General features: G+C 39.2%; 1 protein-coding gene across 6 annotated transcripts; it reads right to left on the reverse strand.

Moving 5' to 3' along the window:
* Positions 1-94: 94 nt before the first annotated feature.
* dnmt3ba (DNA (cytosine-5-)-methyltransferase 3 beta, duplicate a) lies at positions 95-22,035 on the reverse strand. 6 transcript variants are annotated; one of them, XM_026920992.3, is made up of 26 exons: positions 21,950-22,035; positions 16,428-16,562; positions 16,200-16,345; positions 15,868-16,072; positions 13,905-15,664; positions 13,523-13,682; positions 12,717-12,785; positions 12,401-12,465; positions 12,052-12,183; positions 9,467-9,547; positions 7,546-7,695; positions 6,816-6,923; positions 6,601-6,736; positions 5,584-5,703; positions 5,399-5,443; positions 5,230-5,309; positions 5,015-5,127; positions 4,731-4,914; positions 4,419-4,503; positions 4,169-4,314; positions 3,936-4,026; positions 3,708-3,856; positions 3,031-3,116; positions 2,811-2,880; positions 2,605-2,723; positions 95-2,430 (listed from the first exon to the last, which is right to left on the reverse strand). In XM_026920992.3, the coding sequence occupies exons 2-26, from the start codon at positions 16,549-16,551 to the stop codon at positions 2,286-2,288; spliced, it is 4,569 nt and encodes a 1,522-aa protein (XP_026776793.3). In that variant the 5' UTR covers positions 16,552-16,562; positions 21,950-22,035; the 3' UTR covers positions 95-2,285. The 6 variants fall into 6 exon arrangements, with proteins under 6 accessions (XP_026776793.3, XP_026776804.3, XP_026776786.3 ...); XM_026921003.3 differs by lacking the exon at positions 21,950-22,035 and adding an exon at positions 18,409-18,499; XM_026920985.3 differs by lacking the exon at positions 21,950-22,035 and adding an exon at positions 18,193-18,402.
* Positions 22,036-22,067: the final 32 nt, after the last annotated feature.

A 22,067-nucleotide genomic window follows, 5' to 3' on the forward strand; every position in this document is an offset into this window, starting at 1 on the left:
CAGTAAGCACCTCTGATAAAATGAAGAGTAGCAAATCCAAAAGAAAATAAGGTGTTTAATTCTAGGATGATTAAAAAAACTGAGCAGGTTCAGATTAAACAGTACATTGAAACAATTTATTAGTTGCCAGTTACATCACATGTTGTTCAAGCTTAGTGGAACACCAAGTTACAATATAAAAATGTAAATGTAGCCCTGTTTATAAGTTGTGACATGGCTTTTATGCTCGACACTTTGGGAGACCATCCCTAGCTTGTACAGCAATGATCACCCTCTGACAATGAGAACTCAGATATAAAAGCTTGTTAAAATGATCGCTCAGTAGAAAAGTTCAAGAGGACAGCACTAAAAATCACTCTCAAAAAATAAAAAAGAGAATTAATCAAAAACAATAGCACCGACTGATTTGTCAAAAAACCAAAATAGTCTGTTCTAAAGTGTTCTCCATGGACATGAGACCTGCTGGTGTAAATAGTTTAGCTCAAGTAGATTCTCCTGATATGCTAACATTTACTATGCTACAAAAAGCAAGATAAAGACATTTCACATACCTTACATAAATGACTTCACACTTCAAATGCTAAAGCATTCAGCTAGTCAGACCTCATGCATCTTGCATCGATACACATGCATTTTATCACCATTTCAGATTACACCATAGATGTGACCACAGCATTTTGTTTATTTGTTATGAACCACTGCTCTAACTGATTTAATGAAAATGCTAGTAAACAGCAACTGATTAACATAATTTTGTATACAGAATAAATACTAATTTTACAACTTCCACAGAATAAGCACCATGCACCAAGCAAATGCTGCTTTGTTAGCACCTCGAACTGTCCTGGATAAATATGACTATCTACATTTATAGCACCTCACTGCTGAATTGGACAATTGGAGGCACAGAATGTTTTTTTTTTTTTTTGGCATTTCTTAATGTGAACAAAGCACAAACTGTCAATGAGATCTGATTCTACAGGGTGTCACAAAAGTCTCCGTACATAGGAGAAATTAAGACTTTTTTAGCAAAATGTCTTCCAAAAATTTTCATACTTAGTTTATATTTTATATATATATATTTTTTTTTTTCAGATAGCCTTTGAAGTGTTAAGAATGTCTGACAAAAAAACGTATTGAAATCATTCTCAAGGCTTGATCGGGAAGCTGTCGCAAGGTTGCGATGGACATGCAATTACACGCATAACACCAGATGTGTTATCACCAGTTCATCATGAGTGGGAGAGACGACTCAGTGTGAGCTTACAAAGAAATGGCAATCATGTAGAGGGTGTTTTGTAAATAAAGTTACATTTTGCTAAAAAGTATTAATTTCCCCTACGTATGGATTCTTTTGGGACACTCTGTACATTCAACATACAGTGATAATGGTAGCCATGTTAAAATATATTCAGGAATCACAGTAGTCATGTATAAAATATTAAATGTCCTCTTGTAGGCACTTATGTTATTACACAAAGTTGCCTTTTCCTCCTCTTTATATTCAGAAAAACAATAAAAAGTGATATCAGCACCAGAAGCTCAAAAAATAAAGCTGTCAGCTTAAAAAATTTGAGGCTTATTCACTTTCAGGTTAGATTTGTTTCATATTCAAATGTGCTTTGGGATTTGTACTATAAAAATATATTACATGATTACATTAAACATTTTCAAGAGAACGAGTGATGGTAGTGTAAAAGTAGTATGTAAACTGAGGCAGAAAAATAATTAAAATTTCTGAAAAATACATGATGGCATGAGTTAAAATGACCATTTTGATGAATAGTTATAAAAATTCCTGACCAGATAAGTTCATGTAACATTAAGAGTGCCTATAAGCCCAACTCACTGTATGTATATTAATGTATAAATAGGTAAACAGCATTTCTCCAGATGATGCACCAGTCACAGATTATTAACTGAGGTAGTGGGGTGGGGTTTCAGTGGCTCTCTAGCACAACATTGTCATTAAGACAGTCTAAAAAAGACAGTCTAAACAAAACTAGATCAACAGTACATAAGATGTATAAAATAGAACCAAAAAGTGTCTGTGCATTCTGACCTTGATCAAGCTGAAAAAGTGATCAGGTGACTTTAAAACAATAAAGGTGTGTCATAAAACAGATTTGTTTGTTTGCAAAACACCAAAAACTTCTAAAAATTCATTAATTAAAAAAAATGTTAAGAAACATAGACTTTATGGTTGTAGGTAGAAAATTCCATGACACTACTTTTCCTCTGCCTTTGAATCGCAAGGCTGTTAAAAGATAGTAGTTAAAGCATAACTAAGACTCGCATGCGAAGTAATCCTTCAGTGGTGCAAATAAGTGACGAATCACAGGAACACTCCAGGAACGCCCTAGAACCTTCTGCCTCTGGCCTCGACCCATGTTATTCACATCAGTGTAATGCTTAGGGAAGCCAAATACCCTGAAATAAAAAAGACTGCATTTAAATAAAGCTGAATGAACCCATGCACAAAGATATAATATGGAGAATGCTCAAAGCTTCGAATTGTTCTGCAGTCAGATAGCATGCTAACACATATGAATTGATTTGCAACTGGGACTGGCTCTATGATTCTCTTTTATTATTCATGCTCACCTTTCCATCTCTGTACACCAAAGGTAATCCTCCTTCCCATTCATGGTAACAGGAAGAGGTCCCATTTTCCCTTGCTTAATGGAATTAGATTTTGTAGTGATGGTGCGAACTTTATCAAACTGTAGAAACAGTGCAGTATAATGTCAGGACAAGTCAATATGTGGCTATAAATGGCTAGTATCAATGCATTTCTTTCTCATTCTGACCTGAGCAACCCGACCGACTTCCAGGCAATCCTGCAGATCTACTTTGTCGTTAAGTGATATAGCCAGTGGTCTGTAAAGATGCATATTGTCATCATATTTTGTTATAATATTTTAACTTAATTAATCTAAATGAATTCATTTCACACTCATCAAATGGCATGGTTTGGTGATTTGGTGTTCAGTGGAACAGAATTTAGATTTTAGCTTCAGGTCTAAGTACCTGTTCATTCCAGGTAGATTGCCCCAGAAGTAGCGAGCTCTGTGGGCGGGACTCACTTTCACAGCATCAATCAGGATCGGATTACACTAAGATCAGAAAAGGAAAGAGAGTAAAATGTAAGCTAATATACCACACAACACTATGAACAACATTCACTAGACTCATTCAACAGACCCAGAAAAAAGATTATACAAGCAGGAAAATATTCTGGATGAAAGTCACAGGAAATAAGAAAATAATGATGCACATGCATCACGTCGCTCTGAAAAAAAGGAATTAGAGAATAATAGATCATGTGAATCCACTAATTAATGAATGGACCCCAATTTGTAATTACTAATTTTGGCTAAATAATTGTCTATGAACAACTTCTTGTCAGTGATGTCTTACATGTACAATGAGCTCCAGAATTATTGGCATCCTTCATAAAAATTTGCAGAAGGATTGTATAAAATAAATAAAATAACTGTTACACACAAGAATTCAAATTTTCCACAGAAACTGATAAATAATACATAAGCAATTAAAATGCTATTAAGCACAATTAAAGCGCAAAGTTTCTGGAATAGTTGACAATTTGCCAGGATTTGGCCCATGAGCACACTTTTTGCTTATGTGATGGTCTTTAGGTGCCACATAAGCTGCCACATTTTGTGAGATTCATATAAAAAGCCTACCTCCAAAAAGCGACAAATGTCAGCTTTATCATGTGCACTCATGGCCACCACATTCTCAAAGAGCCAGAAGAACGGTCGGTCATCATCTTCTTTTGGCCTCATCATAGTTAGTATACGGTAGTACTCAAAGAACAGTCGGCCTGTGCCCTCTAGTAGAGAAATAGGGAGAAAAGTATAATGCTTGCCAATGGTAATTTTTAGTGTCACTGGGAGGGAGAATTGTCTTACCAAAAAGGCCTTTTCTGGCTGGGTTCACCATGGACAGATCGTTACAGGGACTGCCACCAATCAGAAGGTCAAACGGTCCCCATTCTGCCAGCTGTAGTACAGATGAGCAGAAGTGTTAGAAAGGCTTTATAAAGAAGTCCATCGCTTTTACAATAGTGTTATCAGTATGGATAGTGTGAGCAGTAGGGTAGTTCATACAAAACCCACAGAATCACTTATGTCAATGTACTTACATGTTTTTTGGTGATGGTGCGCACATCATTGACATATTCAATCCTTCCTTCATGCTTGACCATCCCTACAGCAATGGAGTCCTCACAGATCTCAGAAGCAATGTAACGCTCTACCTTGAAGCCTAGATCTTTCAGAACAAGGTAGCCTATGGAAAAAAGTCATATTAAAATAATATCCTTCTATTCTGGATGTTTAATTTTGTTTTATCTCTATTTCTGATTTATATCAAAGCAAAACCCAGAAACTGACCTGTGGCAATTCCATCAAAGAGGGATAAAACCTTGATAGGCCGGCGCTGGTGAGCGGGAATTGAGGGGTAAACTCTGTGCGGTTCCTGTACCACATGGAAAAATGCCACTTATGGTAATCACTCAGCACACGTCGAATTTTAGTATTAATAACCAAAACATCAAATCAAGCTTCAATGAGAATGAAAGTGATGAAAGTGTGCCTTTACACCTCCCTCTGGCCTTTCAGTCTTATCTTTCTCTAGAACAACACAGTCATCAACAGGAAACAGAAAGATAGCCATTTAACAAGGCTGTCTTATTTGCTACTTACAAATTCAAAGGCACTGTTATTGGCGAAGAACTCCTGAACACGCACACTCCAGTCTGGTCTGAGCTTCAGAACACCATATTTGTTAGGGGGGAGGCAAATGTAGCAGCTCCACGGATCTACTTCTGTCAACTTGTCAAATGTCCCTGGTCCAACCAGCACATTAAGACAGTCCTTACAGTAACACCTGAAAGGAAGAGATGTGGTGAGATTGGCCACAGATGCAAGCAATTCATCAGTTTATTCACATTTAAAACATAGAAAGTGTATGCTTATGTGATTCTAACCTGCAGCAGCTGGCATTGCCACATAGAATGACCTCCAGTCCAGCACAGCAGATAGTGCAGTAAGACTGATATCCATCTTCATCATATCTGTATAAAGTCTCTGTAAAATTTTCCTGTAATGGCAAATAACATGCGCACACACACAAAACATATATAAATCAATAACTGTGTACAATTGCACAATTATTTCAGTAGGGAAAATCACAATGCATTACCTTGCATTTTAAACAAAGGCTCCCTTCAAAGAGTGGATGGAAAATCTCAGTGTTTGCAGTGCCACATGAGAGGCAGAAATCTAGAGAATGTGTGTAAAAGAACCAGGTTTTTACATTTGCATGCACAATGATATACATGGCAAAAAAGTCAAACATTAAAGCAACTTACCTTCAATGTTTTTCCCTTTTACTGAAACTTCATGAACCATTTGCTCTGATGAAGATATAGAGGTAATAATATAAGTAACGAGTCAGAAACATGCTGCAGTATGCATTTGCAAGTATACTGTTGTCCAAGTAAACTGTTTTGATTAAACTGTTAAATCTAGGATATAAACATGTCTTGGCATCTACCTTTTGTGTACTCCTGAGTTGTGGAAGGTCTGCCTCTGTGAACATATTTTCTTTTGGCTGGAGGTTGATAATCAGACACAGAGGAGTCTGAAGACTCAGTCTTTTGGTTGACAAATGAAGCTGTGTGAAGAAAATGGGAGTTTAGTGTTTGTTAAGATACAAGTTATACACCGCTAAAACACCATTCAGGTTGTCCATCATAGGTTCTACAGATATAACAGTTTTACATTTACAGTCATTGGTTTTACAGTCATGGGTTTACATAAAAACATTTAACATCAAAAACTACTCTTAATGGCAAACCATTAATTAGAGCAGGGGTATTCAACTCAAATTTGCAGTCCAGTCCAGTTACATAAAATCTCCTGCTTACAAAGATCCTGATAAGCAATTAACATGACTGAACTGACAACAGTTTCCTTTTAATACTTAACCGTTAATGGCTATAAATAAGACAATTTAAAAGGTTATGTTTTGCTTAGTAGTGGTGCTTCAAATTCCTACTTTTGTGCCATGAACAGACGAAACACATTTATTTTTAATTTGATGCAGAGAGAATACACACGCTTCTTTCTCCATTCGTCTTTAAAAGTTCTGTTTTCGTCATCGACCATTTCTAAAACAAACCATTATGTCTTTTCCCTTCTGAACTAATAGCCCTGTAGCTAGTCTCTGGTCTGATGAGCTGCCCTCAGCTAAATACTTTGCAGAAATCCATGTGATTGTATAAAATGCAACAGAGGATCTGTTACAGAAACTGTGCTGGTACATGATTAGAGTCGCTGAATTGTAGCCAGTTTTTTCACATGTTGATCTGCTCTGCTACAATATTTTTTTAAGTACTCGCTTCAGTTTTGCTGAGAAACTTAGCTGGGTCTGCATTTGAACCACGGTCCACCGGGTGACAACCACTGGATTAGAGTTAAAAGTGTATTTTCTGAGTGCTATACTATGGAGCTAGTAAAATGTAAAAATAAAGGACATAAACACAGAGTACTCTTGGTGCTGTGTTCTTACCATAAGTGTCTGGAGGTGCAAATCCCTCAGGGCCTGTGGGTTGAAAGCCCCCAAAAGCCCAGTCCAGCATGGCCTTTATTTCTTCCTGTTTGTTCCCCGAGGATGCAAAGGTCTTTGAGCAACGCTCACCTGCCAGCTAGACATAAACGGTATAAGCATGATCTGTTTTACCCACTCTAAGGTTTAATATGAGTGTGACTTTTATTCTAATTTACCTCAAGAACTTGGTAAATGGCATCTTTGTAAGTGGGCAGACTGGCATATGAATTGTTGCAGAAACACTTTGCAAATGCCGCAAAAGGCAAAAGCCTCTCTGTACAAATCTGCAGAGATAAAGAAAGAGTCAGTGCTGAGCATGCTGGCTCCTGGAGGAGGAAAAGGAGAAAAGGTTCTACTGGTGAAAGAGCAATCCTGGGTTTCAGAACTGTTTTATCACACCATAATCAACTTCTTCACACCTCTGAAGTGCATATCACCTATATATTGCACAAATACCCACTGATGAGCACTACAAAAATAGTACTCAGAGTCATTTTCCATACGGTCTATTTCCCAGGGACTATGTAGAGAGTCATACTGGCTAGCTAACTAGCTTGCTTTTCTGCTAACATGCTAACTAGCAAGCAAGGTAAGGTTACATCAGCTGTCTTGTGTACATGGAGTAATCAGCTATATAAACCCCTATTTCAACAGGCCAAATGTTGGATTTTTTAAAAATATTGAGTGCTTTTATTGATTCAGCTTAGTTACAAACAGTTTATTAGTACTGCATAAGATCACCGTAAGTGTTTTTCCTGATATCTATAGTCGTCTTCACATGCTTCCATTGGCTTCACTTGAGCTACTCACAAACAGAGATAAGATAGCAGTAGGAATTGGCACTAGAGAGAAATGGTGAGTGAAGTCAAGACTGACTTTCATTGGAACGCAGGGTAAGATTCTTACCTCTGAGTACATGCCATCTCCAAACCATTCGACACGTCTCATAGATTGGGGAGATGTCTTTGTCTTCCAGGCCACTACAAGACCAGGCCACCATGAAAAACCCTTCACCTTCCCCCATACCAGCTCTCCAATGCTAAAACCCCTCCCATCCTGCAGGGAGAAGACATGGAATTCAGTGAATACATCAACTTTTTCTTAATGGACATCTGCTCCAGAAATGTTGCTCGCCTTAGGGGTCACCACAGTGGATCATTGGTCCGCCTATTTGATTTGGCATAGTTTTTATGCTGGATGCCCTTCCTGACGCAACCCTTCCCAGTTTTATCCGGGCTTGGGCCCGGCACTGAGAGCACACTGTTGCACACAGCCCCAGTGGCTGGTGTTGGTTCCCTGGCCGGGATTCGAACCCGGGCCGCGGTAGTGAGAGCGCTGTGGCCTAACCACTAGTCCTCAACGGACCCACATCTGAGCCAGAAATATTATTCTTAATATATCATACTCTGCAAGTGCAAAACCACACACACTGTTCTTTGATGACTATAACGCCCAGAGCTGGATGTCCACTGTCTTTTATAGACAGGGCCATGTGAAAACCTGTCCTAGGTTTCTTGGGGGAACAGGTGCAGACATGGTCAGTTTCCTCTTCTGTGTTTTAGCGAGGCAGTGTTAGATTCTCCTGTCCTCAGCCATTTGCACTCCTTGGTGACAGAGTTGCTCCCAAACTGTCCGGTCCACAGCTGTCACCTCTAGGGACATAGGCTGTATCTCGCACTTCTTGAGACCAGCTTTTAGCTAGTCCTTCAGCTTCTTTTTTTGACCTCCAGCAGAACAGCAGCCAAGATGTAGTTGACCGTACAATACTTTACGTGGCAGGGGATTAGCTGACATCCTGATGACATGGTCAAGCCATTTTAGTTGGTGAAGCATTATAATTGCTTCTATGCTCCTGCAGTTAGTCTTTTGCAGGATCTCAGTGTGTGGCACATAGTCTTGCCAGATCACTTTTAGCATGCGCTGCAAACACCTGATGTGAAACATCTTTAGGTTTAGAGCATAGATGGTCCAAGTTTCACAGCTGTATAGGAGGGTAGAGATGCAGATCGCCTGGTAAGCAAAAACTTTGGTGTGAAGATGGAAGTTACTGTTGCTGAATAACCCTCTCCTTAATTTTCCAAAGGATGATGAGGCCTGCTTAATCCTGTTCAAAATGTCTCTCTCCATGCTTCAGTCACTGGATAAATAACTGCCAAGATATTTAAAGTGTGGTACGACACTGAAGGGGGAGTCTGCGATGAAGAATATTGGTGCTTCTTGTGGGGGGTCCGATGACCATTATTAAAGGACTTCCTGTTTCCTGATGTTCACGGATAGTCTCATCCTGCTATATGCTCTAACAGCAGCTGTAAGAGTGAACTGCAGGGCTTCTGGGGTCGTGATACTAGGGCACAGTCATCCGCATACTGAAGTTCCAGCAAACGGACTAACTGGAGCTTGGTTGCTGCCTGGAACCTCCTGATGTTAACGAGGTACCCATCCAGTCTGTAGGCCATGGACACCCCACTAAATTAAATCAATATTTGTGACCAATGTTATGTAGTTTTATCAGGAAATCGACTGGTAGGTTATTTGAAACTTGCTCACTTTCTTCTTTGTTTGCAGGTAATTCCAGACAGCATACATTTTTTTTCCAAAATGAATTGTACATGTTTTACATGTTCACACTAATACTGAATACACAAAACATTTAAGACAAATTTTATAAAATAATGTAGAGTACCCAAGACTTTTGCACAAGTTCTTTGGCCTGAAAAAACATATCTTAGTTCCTAACCAACAAATCTGAGGTCAGGAGCCAATCAATAACTCAGGAATAATTCCCCTAGCACTTCTACAAAGACTACTGGAACAATGGTAAATTTACCTGGTACATTTGAGCTCTCTTTCCAGGCTTGGGACTTGGTGTGGTGATGCTTGATACAGCTTGGCCTCCATCATTTTTTGTCTGGAACCAAGAGAGAATCAACTTATGTAGAGAACGAAAGGGAAGATGGAGACTCACCATACAATATGTACAACAGGAATGTGTTTGCAAAAAAAAAAAAAACACACACACGCAAGCCATATAGAGATCTCATGCTAACCTTACCATGCCTGTTTCCATTTAGATGCACCAAGAAAATTGGAGTGGGTAGATCCTTATACACTACATGTTTTTGTGTTAATCAGAATGATATATACATTGAAGAAGCACATGAGCAGAAACTGAAAGGATGAAACAAAGAAAAAATAAAGAGCTGCAAGAAGGATAGAAAGCGAGGTGTTGGTGCTTTAAAATAGAGGGTGAATCATAAGAGACGTGTCCAAAGCCAAAGTTGCATCCAGCTGACAAGACAGTAGCAAGAGGGAATGAATTCACTCAGAATCAGTCCAATGGCCCAATTAATCAGCAGGCCAATTAAAGGTGCACTGGTCAATATTGTTATTGTTCTTAATATTAGAAATATCTGGGAAATGATGAAATAGAATTGTTGAAACAGTCTAATAAACGCAAGAAAAAAACAGCTAAAAATATGCAGGTCTGTGTTGGACTGTGTCGGAGATCCATCCTGTCAGTCATGTTGTAGCATTTTCCTTCAAAGGCCCTTCACTCCACTCCCATCTGCTCAGAAATGCAAATATGGTGGAATATAGTGCTAAATGGCCAGTGTCTCCACATATTGTTGCTGTGGGGTAAAAACAAAACAAAACAATTTTCTGCAACAAACTGTAACGAACCCTAAGGAAGTAAAACATAAATAAATCTAGGAGCAGCTTTTACAAGATGGAGAAACCTGATGACGCTGAACACTGAAGTAGCTAAATTTTTCCTAGACAAACATTCATATTCTAAATGACATACACCGATCAGCCTTAACATTCAAACCATTTGCCTAATATTGTGTAGGTCCCCCTTGCGCCATCAAAACAGCTCTGACCTGGCATGGACTCCACAAGACCTCTGAAGGTGTGCTGTGGTATGTGGCACCAAGACATTATGACCTGATCCTGGTCCTGTAAGATGCGAAATGGGGCCTCAATGGATTGGACTTGTTTCTCCAGCACATCCCACAGATGCAGGATAAGATTGAGATCCAGGGAATTTGAGGCCAAGTCAACATCTTGAACACTTTGTCATGTTCCTCAAACCATTCCTGAACATTTTTTGCAGTGTGGCAGGTACATTATCCTGCTGAAAGAGGATTAAGGAATACCGTTGCCATGAAGAGGTGTACTTGGTCTGCAAAAACATTTAGGTAGATGGTACGTGTAAGTAACATCCACATGAATGCCAGGACCCAAGGTTTCCCAGCAGAACATTGCCCAGAGAATCACACTGCCTCAGCTGGCTTGCCTTCTTCCCATAGTGCATCCTGGTGCCATCTCTTCCCCAGGTAAGCGATGCACACGCACCTAGCCAGCCACAAGCTGTAAAAGAAAACGTGATTCATCAGACCATTCTTCTTCCATTGCCTTCTTCCATTGCTCCACAGTCCAGTTCTGATGCTCATGTGCCCATTGTGGGTGCTTTTGGCAGTAGACAGCGGTCAGCATGGGCACTCTGACTGGTCTGGGGCTATGCAGCCCCATACACAGCAAGCTGCAAAGCACTGTTTGTTCTGACACCTTTCTATCATAGCCAGCATTAACTTTTTCAGCAATTTTGCTACAGGAGCTCTTCTGTGGGATTGGAACAGATGGGATAACCTTCGGTCCCCACACACATCAATGAGCCTTGGGCGCCCATGACCCTGTCGCCGATTCACCGGTTGTCTTTCCTTGGACCACTTTTGGTAGGTACTAACCACTGCATACTGGGAACACCCCACAAGACCTGCCATTTTGGAGATGCTCTGACCCAGTCGTCTAGCCATCAAAATTTGGTCCTTGTAAAAGTCGCTCATATCATTACGCTTGCCCATTTTTCCTGCTTCATGCTTCACATCAACTTCAAGAACTGACTGTTCACTTGCTGCCTAATATATTCCACCCCTTCAGTGGTTTTACTGTTATGGCTGATCAGTGTAAACTGGTAAAATGTTTGGATCAACAACCACAACAACAAAGCAGTTACTTGTTGTGCCAGTATTTCAAATGTTTATAGCTAACCTCGTCATAAATGGCCAAGTCAAAAGAGATTAATAGTGAATGTAAACTGGTTAGCCAAGACTGGTTAATAAAGGATGATCTGCAGGGAAGCTGCCCCTAACCTGGGTCAGGTGGAGGCCCGAGGGATCCAATGAGTAGGTCTTTACCTAAATATATTGGGTGGATAGATTCTCGGAGGCGAGGCATTGTGTACATGTGCATACATAGGAGGTGGGGTCAAGAAGAACACAAATCCAATGTTTTTGTTGATTTGCTTATGACTGCTAGAGCCCAAACTCTACCAATGCACCTTTAACCAAGGTTGCTGTCATAATTATGTCACAGCAGAGAATCCTGCCTCAAGCTTTGGCAGGTACATACCGCCTGATCCATCTTGTCCAATTGGAGGCTCTGTGGTTTGGCCCAGGTGCCTGACCCAGCCTGAAAGACAGTACGTGCCTGCGGCTTCTGTCGCAAACTGCTTTCCCAACCATAAATCCCCCTAATGGAGTCCTGAGGGATAACAAACAAACATACACACCCTCACTCAGGCCAGGCACCTCCAGCAGAAGCACCAGAGACTGTAGTATACCCAAATAAAAATAAGAAAAGAAAGGTGGTAGCAGGAAAGACAGAAAGAACGGTTAATAGTGTTTTATGGAAATTAGTGTGGGTAGCGGTAGAGATAAGAATTTTATATCTGATCTGAAAACATCAAAAAAGTAATTACCTCCTTAGTCCAGACTACATCATCTTCAGTAAAGACTTGGTCCCCATCTTTGTTTAACTTCATCGCTGCAGGAGAAGAATTTGAGATACAGAAATTCAAGCCACCTGCTCTGAAGATCTATATTGCTCAACATCTATTCATCTATACTTTCTTTAGACAGACCACTGATTGTCATGTCATTTGAATAAATCAAATATTTGATCACCACAGACGAGAAACACCTGTACATAAAGGAAGGAGTAGGAAATAAGGTGCTTTGCCATGAAGAGTACATGCTCTGACTGTAAAGCACTTATTTACTGTGTCCTGCTCACACCTGTCTTATTGGTTATCTTCTGCAGTCGCACCGTGCATGGCTTCACTGAGACTGAAAGGTCACTCATCTCTGGAAAACAGCATATTGTTTCTATCAATCCAACTGACTTCTATGAGCAAGATAACTGGCTGTGATTGGAAGTGTTTATAATAATTCTATACTGTTATATAATACAAATCAAGATTTTTAAGGACCTATGGACACCCTGTTTTAGTGGTTGCAGAAGTACAGGAGCTACCTGTAGTGCAACAGAGCTAATCTCTCACATCAATAACAGTGCTAATGTAAATATTACTGCACCGAAGTCTTGTAGCCTCTGAATGATTTACTTCCTTGTTGGAAGAACCATGTAGGCATAACAATAACAACAAGTATTCTAAACAGTGTGCTGCAAGTACCTGGTGTAAACACCTTTACAGGAAGCTGAGACTGTCAGAGACTTGCAGGTTTTCGATTACTTTGTGTCATTTGATCCTTGAATTATACAGATCCTCTACTGCAGTGAAAGGCTGACTGAGATAACAATTCAGAATTAATCATTGACACACTGCAATAAGCCATAAATGAGTGGCATGTGAGAACACATAAATGTGTGCACTGTGTAAGAAGCTATATGGCGGTGTGTCATATCTTTCTACACAGATGAACTGCAATTAATATCACAAAATTGTGATGTTCACAACTCCTATCATCTCAGCCCATGCATATATAAAGTGTATTCAGGGTTTACTCTTCTGCAGTTATACGTCAACCTAGTGTGTAATCTTTCTCTTGAAATAGCCAAATTCACTTTATTCACTTCTTACTTGATGTCTTCTTTTTCCTCCCATTTCTAACAGGTGTTGTCTTAGTGCTGGAGACTTCGGAGGATGAATCGTCATTAGTGGAATCCACTTCTTTGAGGGTATCAGACTCACTGTCTGCCAAATTGCCATCCAATTTGCCAATGTCCCCATTCTCCACTGCCTGTGTATGTTGGACAGTTGGCATATATTAAATTACCTCAATGTAAGAACACATTGTTAAACTAAAAAAGATTTAGTAAAATGTGTTCACATTTGTTGAGGCTACATTAATTTCAGATACATATCAATATTTATATTGAATTATACATGCATCCTGCACTATAAGACATTTATGACAAATATGTATAAAGCAAAGCACAAATAAGTTCATATTTCTGCATACCTGAGCAAAGACTTTCTCAGCTTCAAGGGGTGGACAGGGCAAAGCCAAAAGACTAAGGACAAGTTTCCTGAAGACAGATGTTTCTGCAGTGGTCTTAAGGACAGAGCTCCAATGACACTCCAAGGAAGGACTAGGAAAGCAATCTGATAGGCCTTCTACATGTCCATTCTCATCATTTTCTTCACCACTTCCTTCCTCAATGAGCTGGTACTCTAGAAACTCATTTCTGAGCTTGGCAGATACCTCTGGGTTGGTTGAGAGGCCAAACTGTTCACCAAGTTCTACAACACCTTTGCTTGTGACCTTTAACCTTCCATCTGGGCTTAGAAGATGAGACATATTCCTTAGGATACCATCACTCAAGGGCAGCCCCTTAGCAATGCAAGCTGTAAGTGCCTTATAGAAAGCCATACACTCATCCTGAAATGCCTTCAGAAAGTCAGTCAACTCTTCTTCCCTCTCAGACAGAAAGTTCTCCACTGCATCCCCACCAAAGCTCAGTTCATTGCTAGGAAGATGCAACTTTGGGTTCTCAAGGATGGCTGGGTCTCGTTCCTTCAGAAAACGCACCACAGCCTGAGGATGGAGAAATGTTGAAGCATAGGAGCGAAGTAGGCAACTTGCTTCCCGTAAGATCTGGACAAGATCTGCGCGAGCAAAACCCTCACGCCGTTCCAGACGATCATTAAAGGTTTTAAGTGGTCCAAGAGCATGGTCCAGGAACATGAAGGCAATCCTGAGTTTGGGATCCTCCAATTGAGAGCAGATGTGTTTAGCCTTGTCATCATTCTCACTGCAGGATGTGAAGTATGAGATCAAGTCTGTCCACATTTCAAGCACCTTGCTTATTAGGATACAAAATATGTTGCTGCTCTGAGAGAGAGAATGGACAGAGCCATCAAGGCCACAAACACCAGCAAACAATCCCTTAAGATTGTCATTTTTAGTGCAGCAAGTAGAACAGTGTTCATAAATGTTAACAATAAGCTGTTGAACCTTGTCAGAAAAGGCCTTTACTCCAGCATTGCAGGCTGAGTCTGCCAAGCTATAAAGCCCACCAAGAGCCACTGCTTTTGGATTGAGTTTCTTCAGTTTCAGAGAAACCTTCCCAGACAGCTCATCCTGGTCATCAACATAGAAAGCTGCCATGTTGCTCAACGGCAACTCAAATCTTTTCACAATGTCCTTCAAAGACTCAACAATAGCATCATCAGAGTCTACACGCTGAAAAATATCAAGAATCCTTATACAGTGTTTTGCAGCCTTTTCATCAAAGAACCCCAGAAGTACTACACAGCTGTAGTTCTCTTCCTCACTCTCTTCACTTAGCGCCACTTGTCCATAAAGGTAAACACAGTAAGGGACCTGCTTAGCAGCCAAAGAAATGTCTTTTGGGTACTGTAATCCAAGAACATGCCTAGCTGTACGCTGGGAGACCTTCCTGGTGTGAGAAGGCAGACAGTGGGTTTGAATGAAGCGCAACATGAGTTCACTACATGTGAAATTCTTGACCTGGTTTCCTTTTCTGGATGTCTTTAGTTGTTGCGTTTTGTGTTTTTTACACTGCTGGTGGTGCTTTAAATCAAGCAATCCTGAGTTAAACACAGTAATATTTAAGTCACAGATTGTACAGTATGCATAGATATCCCCCAGAGTGCTAGGCTTGATCCATTTGAAGGTTTCTTGCCACTGGGGGTCATAAGTGATAGACTTTTTTTCCGAAACATCCACATCTGAGTCAGAATCCTCCTTCCCTTTTCCTGAGCCAATGATTAATTAAGATAATTAATTACACACCTTTTTATGTTTACATTTACATAACCAATTACAATACACGATTATAATATGTAATATAAAATATAATTAGAAGACCACAACAGGCAAGGATATCTAATCCAATATCTAACCAAGTCACCTACAATATTGTAATTATTTATTATTTCTGTAATAAACATAGTCTTACCAGAGGTATTGAGGTTTGCTGATGATTTTGATCTCTGGGGAGATTGAAGATTGGGTTGTGCATGTGCAATTTCTTGTCCATTACGTGCCTCCAGTGGGTTATATACCTGCCCAGTCATGTTAGCTTGGAAAAACTTCCGGAACCACTTCAGAAAAGTAAAATTAGACCGGAATTTCCCTGTTATGAGCTCTTCCACTGGGATAGACTGTAAAAAGAGGCAAATGTAGATCATTATGCAACTCTGTATCATTCAGTTCTGTTTTATATTTGGATGCAATACAAATATACAGTAAATGTAAGGTATGGTCAGACAGTATGATGGGAAACCTTACTTTTGTGACACCCATTTTTCTGAATCCTGTCTGCAGAAGACTATAGTTGTGGCGAAAGTCTGCCTGGTCCTGACATTGAAACTTCACTTTGTTCATGTCGATGGACCCTCGAAAGAGCCAGTCCATCAGCTGGCAAAAACATGCCCCTGCAAAAGAAAAAAAAAAGTATATTAAGGACTTTTCTTTTTTTTTTTTCACCATGACTTTGCTGTAAAGCAAAACACATACCTGAGCATATCTCTTCCATTTTAGTAAACTTAGTTTTCAGTAAACTGTTAAGCCAGGCCAGGAGTTCATAGCGGCTGGATTTGTCCTGAAGGGCATCTAGTTCTGGGTTAACAATTGTTGCCATTTTCGGGTTTTCTGTAAGATAGTGAATGCATTTAGACCTATCATCAGATGATCACTCGTAGCCAACCACAAAATTAAATTCCAAATATCTATGATTTCATATTCATCTAATCTATCATTTTTAATACAAGGATTATTATACCACAGTTAGTTCCGTTCCACTAATTTGATTGGACAAGCGAAGTTCCGAGAGTGCTGATTCTTAGTATAACGGCACTTGTGTGTATTTTCATTGTCTGTGTTCACTACATAAATTTCCAATTCTAGCAATAATTCGTTACATTGAAACCATTACAACACTTGCTATGGGCTGTCAGTCCATAGTAGCAAAATATTTGGCCATATTGTGTCTGAAATGTCAGTTACTCAATATTAATTTTTTTGCTTTTAAACTGGTTGTATAAAAGCAATTTCACACTTGCAATCATGCTGTTGTACTCCTGCTTATGCGATGTCACTTAATTATTGTGTCATTACAATGTGTTACATATAAATACATGTTCAACAAACATATTGTGCTGCAAACTGCATTTATACAAGACGGATTAACATGCAACCATTACCCTACCTCCTCAGTAGTGTTTTAAATATATTGTATTATTATAATATGTATTTGGTGCACACAGAACATCACAATTTTATGTAGTATTGTAAAAGCAAGCATATTTGATTGATCTATTTACTACTTAATTTGTTCTGCATTCTATAGCCCTATACTAGTGCATGTTTGAAACTATGAAAAAAGCACGTGACCTTTAAAAAAAAAAAAGAAAATGTTTTATATTATGAACTTAACAGGTATTTTATATATTTCTGTAATGAGTATTTATTTAGTATATCCACGTATTTGTGCACTATCCTTTGCTATGCAAGTTTCCTTAAGAGATAAATAAATAATGTAATGTATGTCTAGTCTATAGGAAATAAAACTAGGCTAACATGTGACAGCTGCACTATTTAGCACATCTGGACACAGTTGTACTACATGGCACGTCTCTGACACAATTTTCAAATAGGGTTTGAATGAAAAAAAGAAGGAGAAAATAAACACTGGGCTTCCTCCTTCTCTCGTCAGTTTCGACACTTGGAGCTCCGTAATTTTTCTCTCCTCCCCTTTCAATGCATTGCGAGTAGCGCCGAGAGAAAAAAAAATCTCGCGGGACAGTTTTTGCCGCGAACTTTCCACGCTTTGATAGGAAGTAACGAAGCTGCACTTCTCTGGTCCAAGGCGCCGTCTTTTACATACAGCCTGCCGCTCGAGCTCACACAGGGATAAAGCACGGGCTTTGAATGAAGCCCGTTAGTGAACAACATAACAAACACCACGCTGGCACACACCGGCTTCTAACAACACGCTTCAAGTAAACGCTGTCCGACTTCACGTCACTTTTGTAGAAGCTTTATATCAGTACACACTGAATTACCAGGACATTTGTGAAAGCTCATTCCTTGTTTTTGCTTATTGTTGGTCCACACCACAATAAGACCCCAAAACCGCTTTGTTTTCGTTGTTAAATCAAACAGCCGTCTAAGATCTATACAGCGCTGTTTACAGCTTTCTCCATAAATACCCATAGATTGAAGACTAACGCTGTGTGTATTTATATATATATATAAAATAAATACACTAATGTATTCCTACCCATAGTACTTTGTGTTGATTGTATTAAGCCGGCTTGGTAGCCTTTTGTGTCAGAACTGTCTCTTTGTGTGTTAGAGGGTCACATATGCTCATACTATCCTACTATTGCTCCACACAGACAGTGCCATACAAAATGCTCCCGTTTCCTCTGCTTCAATAAAAGTCATCTGGAAACGTCTAAACACGCGTTTCTTTATAAAACTGAATCAGTCCTACCTCTGCTTGCTCTTGCTCCCGAAGGCCACTAGTCTCTACTTTAGAAACTAATCCCCAATGCATAGCTGCTGCCCTTACCCCCCTGACGTCCCCCAACCTATCCATTTTGCAGAATATTATTGGTGGGAAGGCGAAGTGGGCGGTCCTTTCATGATGCTACATTTTAGTTAGTATAATACGCGGTCACGTGGCGACGGCTGCTCGAATTACAATGGGTTTGAAGTGATACTATAGAGTCGTACGCGTTACGTTTCGGCACGACAACGCTACAATCACACATATGGGCTGGATATTAATGGGTTTTTCAATTATGCCTTAATTCGAGTATAGGGTAAACACAAGGAAAGCGCGCTAAATATTAAATCAGCATAAGAGAAAAATCAAATTACATGCAGCCCAAGTACGTGAATGTAGGTTTGTCGTCTCACTGGCCTTCTTTGGTTGGTGGTTGTGGTATTTTTTTTATTTTGTTTATTTTTTATGGGGTGGGGCTAATAAAAGAAACAGACAATAAATCATGTCTGACTGACTCACCTCGCTGAAATTCCTAATTGTGTAGCTTGTGTTTAAAAAGAGCCTCGGGTTTCACACTTGCCTTGTAACGTGTAACATGTTTAACTATTGTGCTGTAGACATGTCGTAACACAAACTCTATTCTAACGGCAGACTTGTTTAGGTTCAGTCCATTTTTATCGTTATAGGTCGGCTATGAATCTGGCAGAGGTCCATTTAGATGATAATCCGCGGTGGAACTGTTTACAGTTCTCTAATTTCGGTGTTTAGGCTTCTCATGGTGCTAGGCTGTTTGCAAGGTGGTTGTGTGTAGCTATCTGCTTATCAAAAAAGACTGAGTACAAGCACATGAGCATTTCACTGTACACGTAGTTATACATAATTAGACTACATAGCGAAACAGACAATCAGGAACGCTGTACGTAAATATTAAAGCTGGTTAGTAAACTCAAGTCCACACGCTTGGGCTCTGCGGGTGGAGAGGGAAATGGCGGCGCCATGATTCTCTGTGGTGAACTGAACAAGCAAAGTCGGTAAACACGGATGTGTTTATATGAAACTATGAAACGCTCAAACACTAAAAGGATATTAATACAGAAGTACACTCCTTTAAAAGTTTGTCTAAAGTTTGTTATCTTTGTGAGGAAACAAAAACAGTGAATGTCACTAAACATTTTGTGCACCACAGGTCCACGGAGTCGGTGTAGCTTCTGATATTTACCCTAAAGCTGAGGAATGTTGCTTGTAGTACACAAAAAATATAGTCAGTAAAGTATAACAGGGAACAATTATGCTTATTCAGATTATAACTTCCTCCCGAAGACTGTGCGACACTGTGGTTGTGTTAGTTGTGTGGTTGTGTTAGTGAACATGTTGAACACATTCTGTTCCTAGGTCCTGGTTTTGGACACTATAGCTTATTACTTTTATTTTTTAATGACGAAACTAGAATAAATATGGATGCCCAATTCCATCAGGTAGAAAATTTAAAAATATGTCAGAATTATTACCTTATTATCTTGTTTTATCTTATTACCTTATTAAATGTTGACATATGATGAATCCCATTCAACATTCTAGATCCGTCAAATTGTAAGGGCGTCTCCCGTGTACAGCCCACTTCAGGTCACCCCATAGATTTTTAGCTGGATTCAGGTCTGGGCTCTTTCTAGGTCATTCAGAAACATTGATCTTCTTTTGGTTAAGCTATCCCTTTGTTTATTTGGATGTATTCTTTGGTTTATTGTCATGCAAAAAGGTGAAATTCCTTTTCATCTTCAGCTTACTAGCAGACACCTGAAGGGTTTGCACTAAAATCGACTGGTATTTATAGCTATTCGTGATCCCCTCCACCTTGATAAAAGCCCCAGTTCTGGCTGAAGAAAAGTAGTCCTAAAGCATGATGCTGACACCACCATGCTTCACTGTGGGTATGGTGATGTGCTTTTTTTTGTACCAAACATACCTTTTGGAATTCTGGAATAATTATACCTTTTGGAATTGGTCAGACCATAACACATAGTTTGGGGTGATTTATTTGGGCTTGGATGTTTTTTGTGAGAAAGGGCTTGCGGCTAGACACCCTACCCCACAGCCCAGACGTGAAGAATACAAGGTATTGTTGTCACATGCAGAGAGTAATCAGTACTTGTCAGATATTCCTGCAGCTCCTTTAATGTTGCTGTTGGTCTCTCGGCAGCCTCCCTGGTAAGTTTTTGTCTTTTCCTTTTGTAAATTTTGAAGGGACATCCTGTTCTTGATAACATCTCTGTGGTACTCCATTTTCTCTATTTGTTGATGATGGCCTTCGCAGTGTTCCATGGTACATATAATGTTTTGGAAATTTTTTTCTACCCCTCTCCTGAGCAGACCATGGCTCCAGCAGTTAGATGAAACAAAGAAGATGCCAAGAAAATCATACAGAAACAGCTGGCCTTTATTTGGGGTTAATTAGAATAATTTAATTGATGACAGCTGTATGATAATTACTTTTGAACATGAGGTTGATTGTGATTGGTTCATTCTGAACACAGACACTTATGCAACCAGGTTATTGTAACTTTTTTATTTTTCCTTTTTCCCTAAAATGTTTCTGTTGTTTTTCACTTAATTTTTATATGTTGTAATTTAAAAATCTGCCATTTTAACAGGCGCGTGTAGACTTGTTATATCCACTGTAGATCAAAGCCAGTGGCGGCTGGTGGTTTTGCAGTGCCTTTCAGCTAATCAATTTTCCTGTAACAAGAGAGCTGGAAAGACCTGTTTTTGCTCTTTGACTTTTTTGAAGCTAGTTGGTAGTGCCAGCTAGCTAGATATATAATCATCTAATGAATGAATGAACAGAAATGAATGCAAATAATCAAACAAAATCTTATATATAAATTTGTTTATATAGCAATAAACAAATTTACATAAAAATTCATATAGTCTTTCTCTTCTATTAACCTCACTTAGATTATTATTCGATTATTCATCATTAATTGTATTATTCACTGATTATTTATTCCAAGTAGTAAAACCAAGAGTTTTGTAGTTATAAGAGTGACAAATGTCTGGATCCACTGACATGTCTTGGGAGCTTAATTGCAAACCCCTATTTATCAGTCTGTGGACCAAAATACTATGGACGCCATCATTTTTTATTGTTGTTAGGCAACATGACAGAAAATACAAAGCCTACCTAGATTCATGAGTTATAAATAAACTACTAGCTATAGATATAAAATGTGATAAAGAATAAGATATTCACAATGCGCCATATAGTAGTAAACCTAATCATTAGACCTAAATATGAGTTAAAATATTAAGCATATAAATATGAATTTTTTTTGACAATAGCATTAAGAATCACACCTACAATGTGCTCCTCATGTATATTTTGTGCTACTACTACAGTACTACTACTAATACTACTAATACACTACCAAGACTATATAAATACTTAACAAATGAGCACAAAAACAGCAAGCATAAAAGACAAAAACAAAGAGTGCAGTCTGATAGTGATAAAGCGATGTGTTTGACTTACATTCAGCAGACAGACAAGATCAAATATTTGCTTTTCAAGCTCAGGTGTCCTGTAATAGCTCCACTGAGACTGGCAAGAGATTCAGTGATGGCCAAACTGTATACTCAAGTTCAATTTA

The sequence above is a fragment of the Pangasianodon hypophthalmus genome, chromosome 8 (genome assembly GCF_027358585.1).
Source record: "Pangasianodon hypophthalmus isolate fPanHyp1 chromosome 8, fPanHyp1.pri, whole genome shotgun sequence".
NCBI lineage: Eukaryota > Metazoa > Chordata > Actinopteri > Siluriformes > Pangasiidae > Pangasianodon > Pangasianodon hypophthalmus.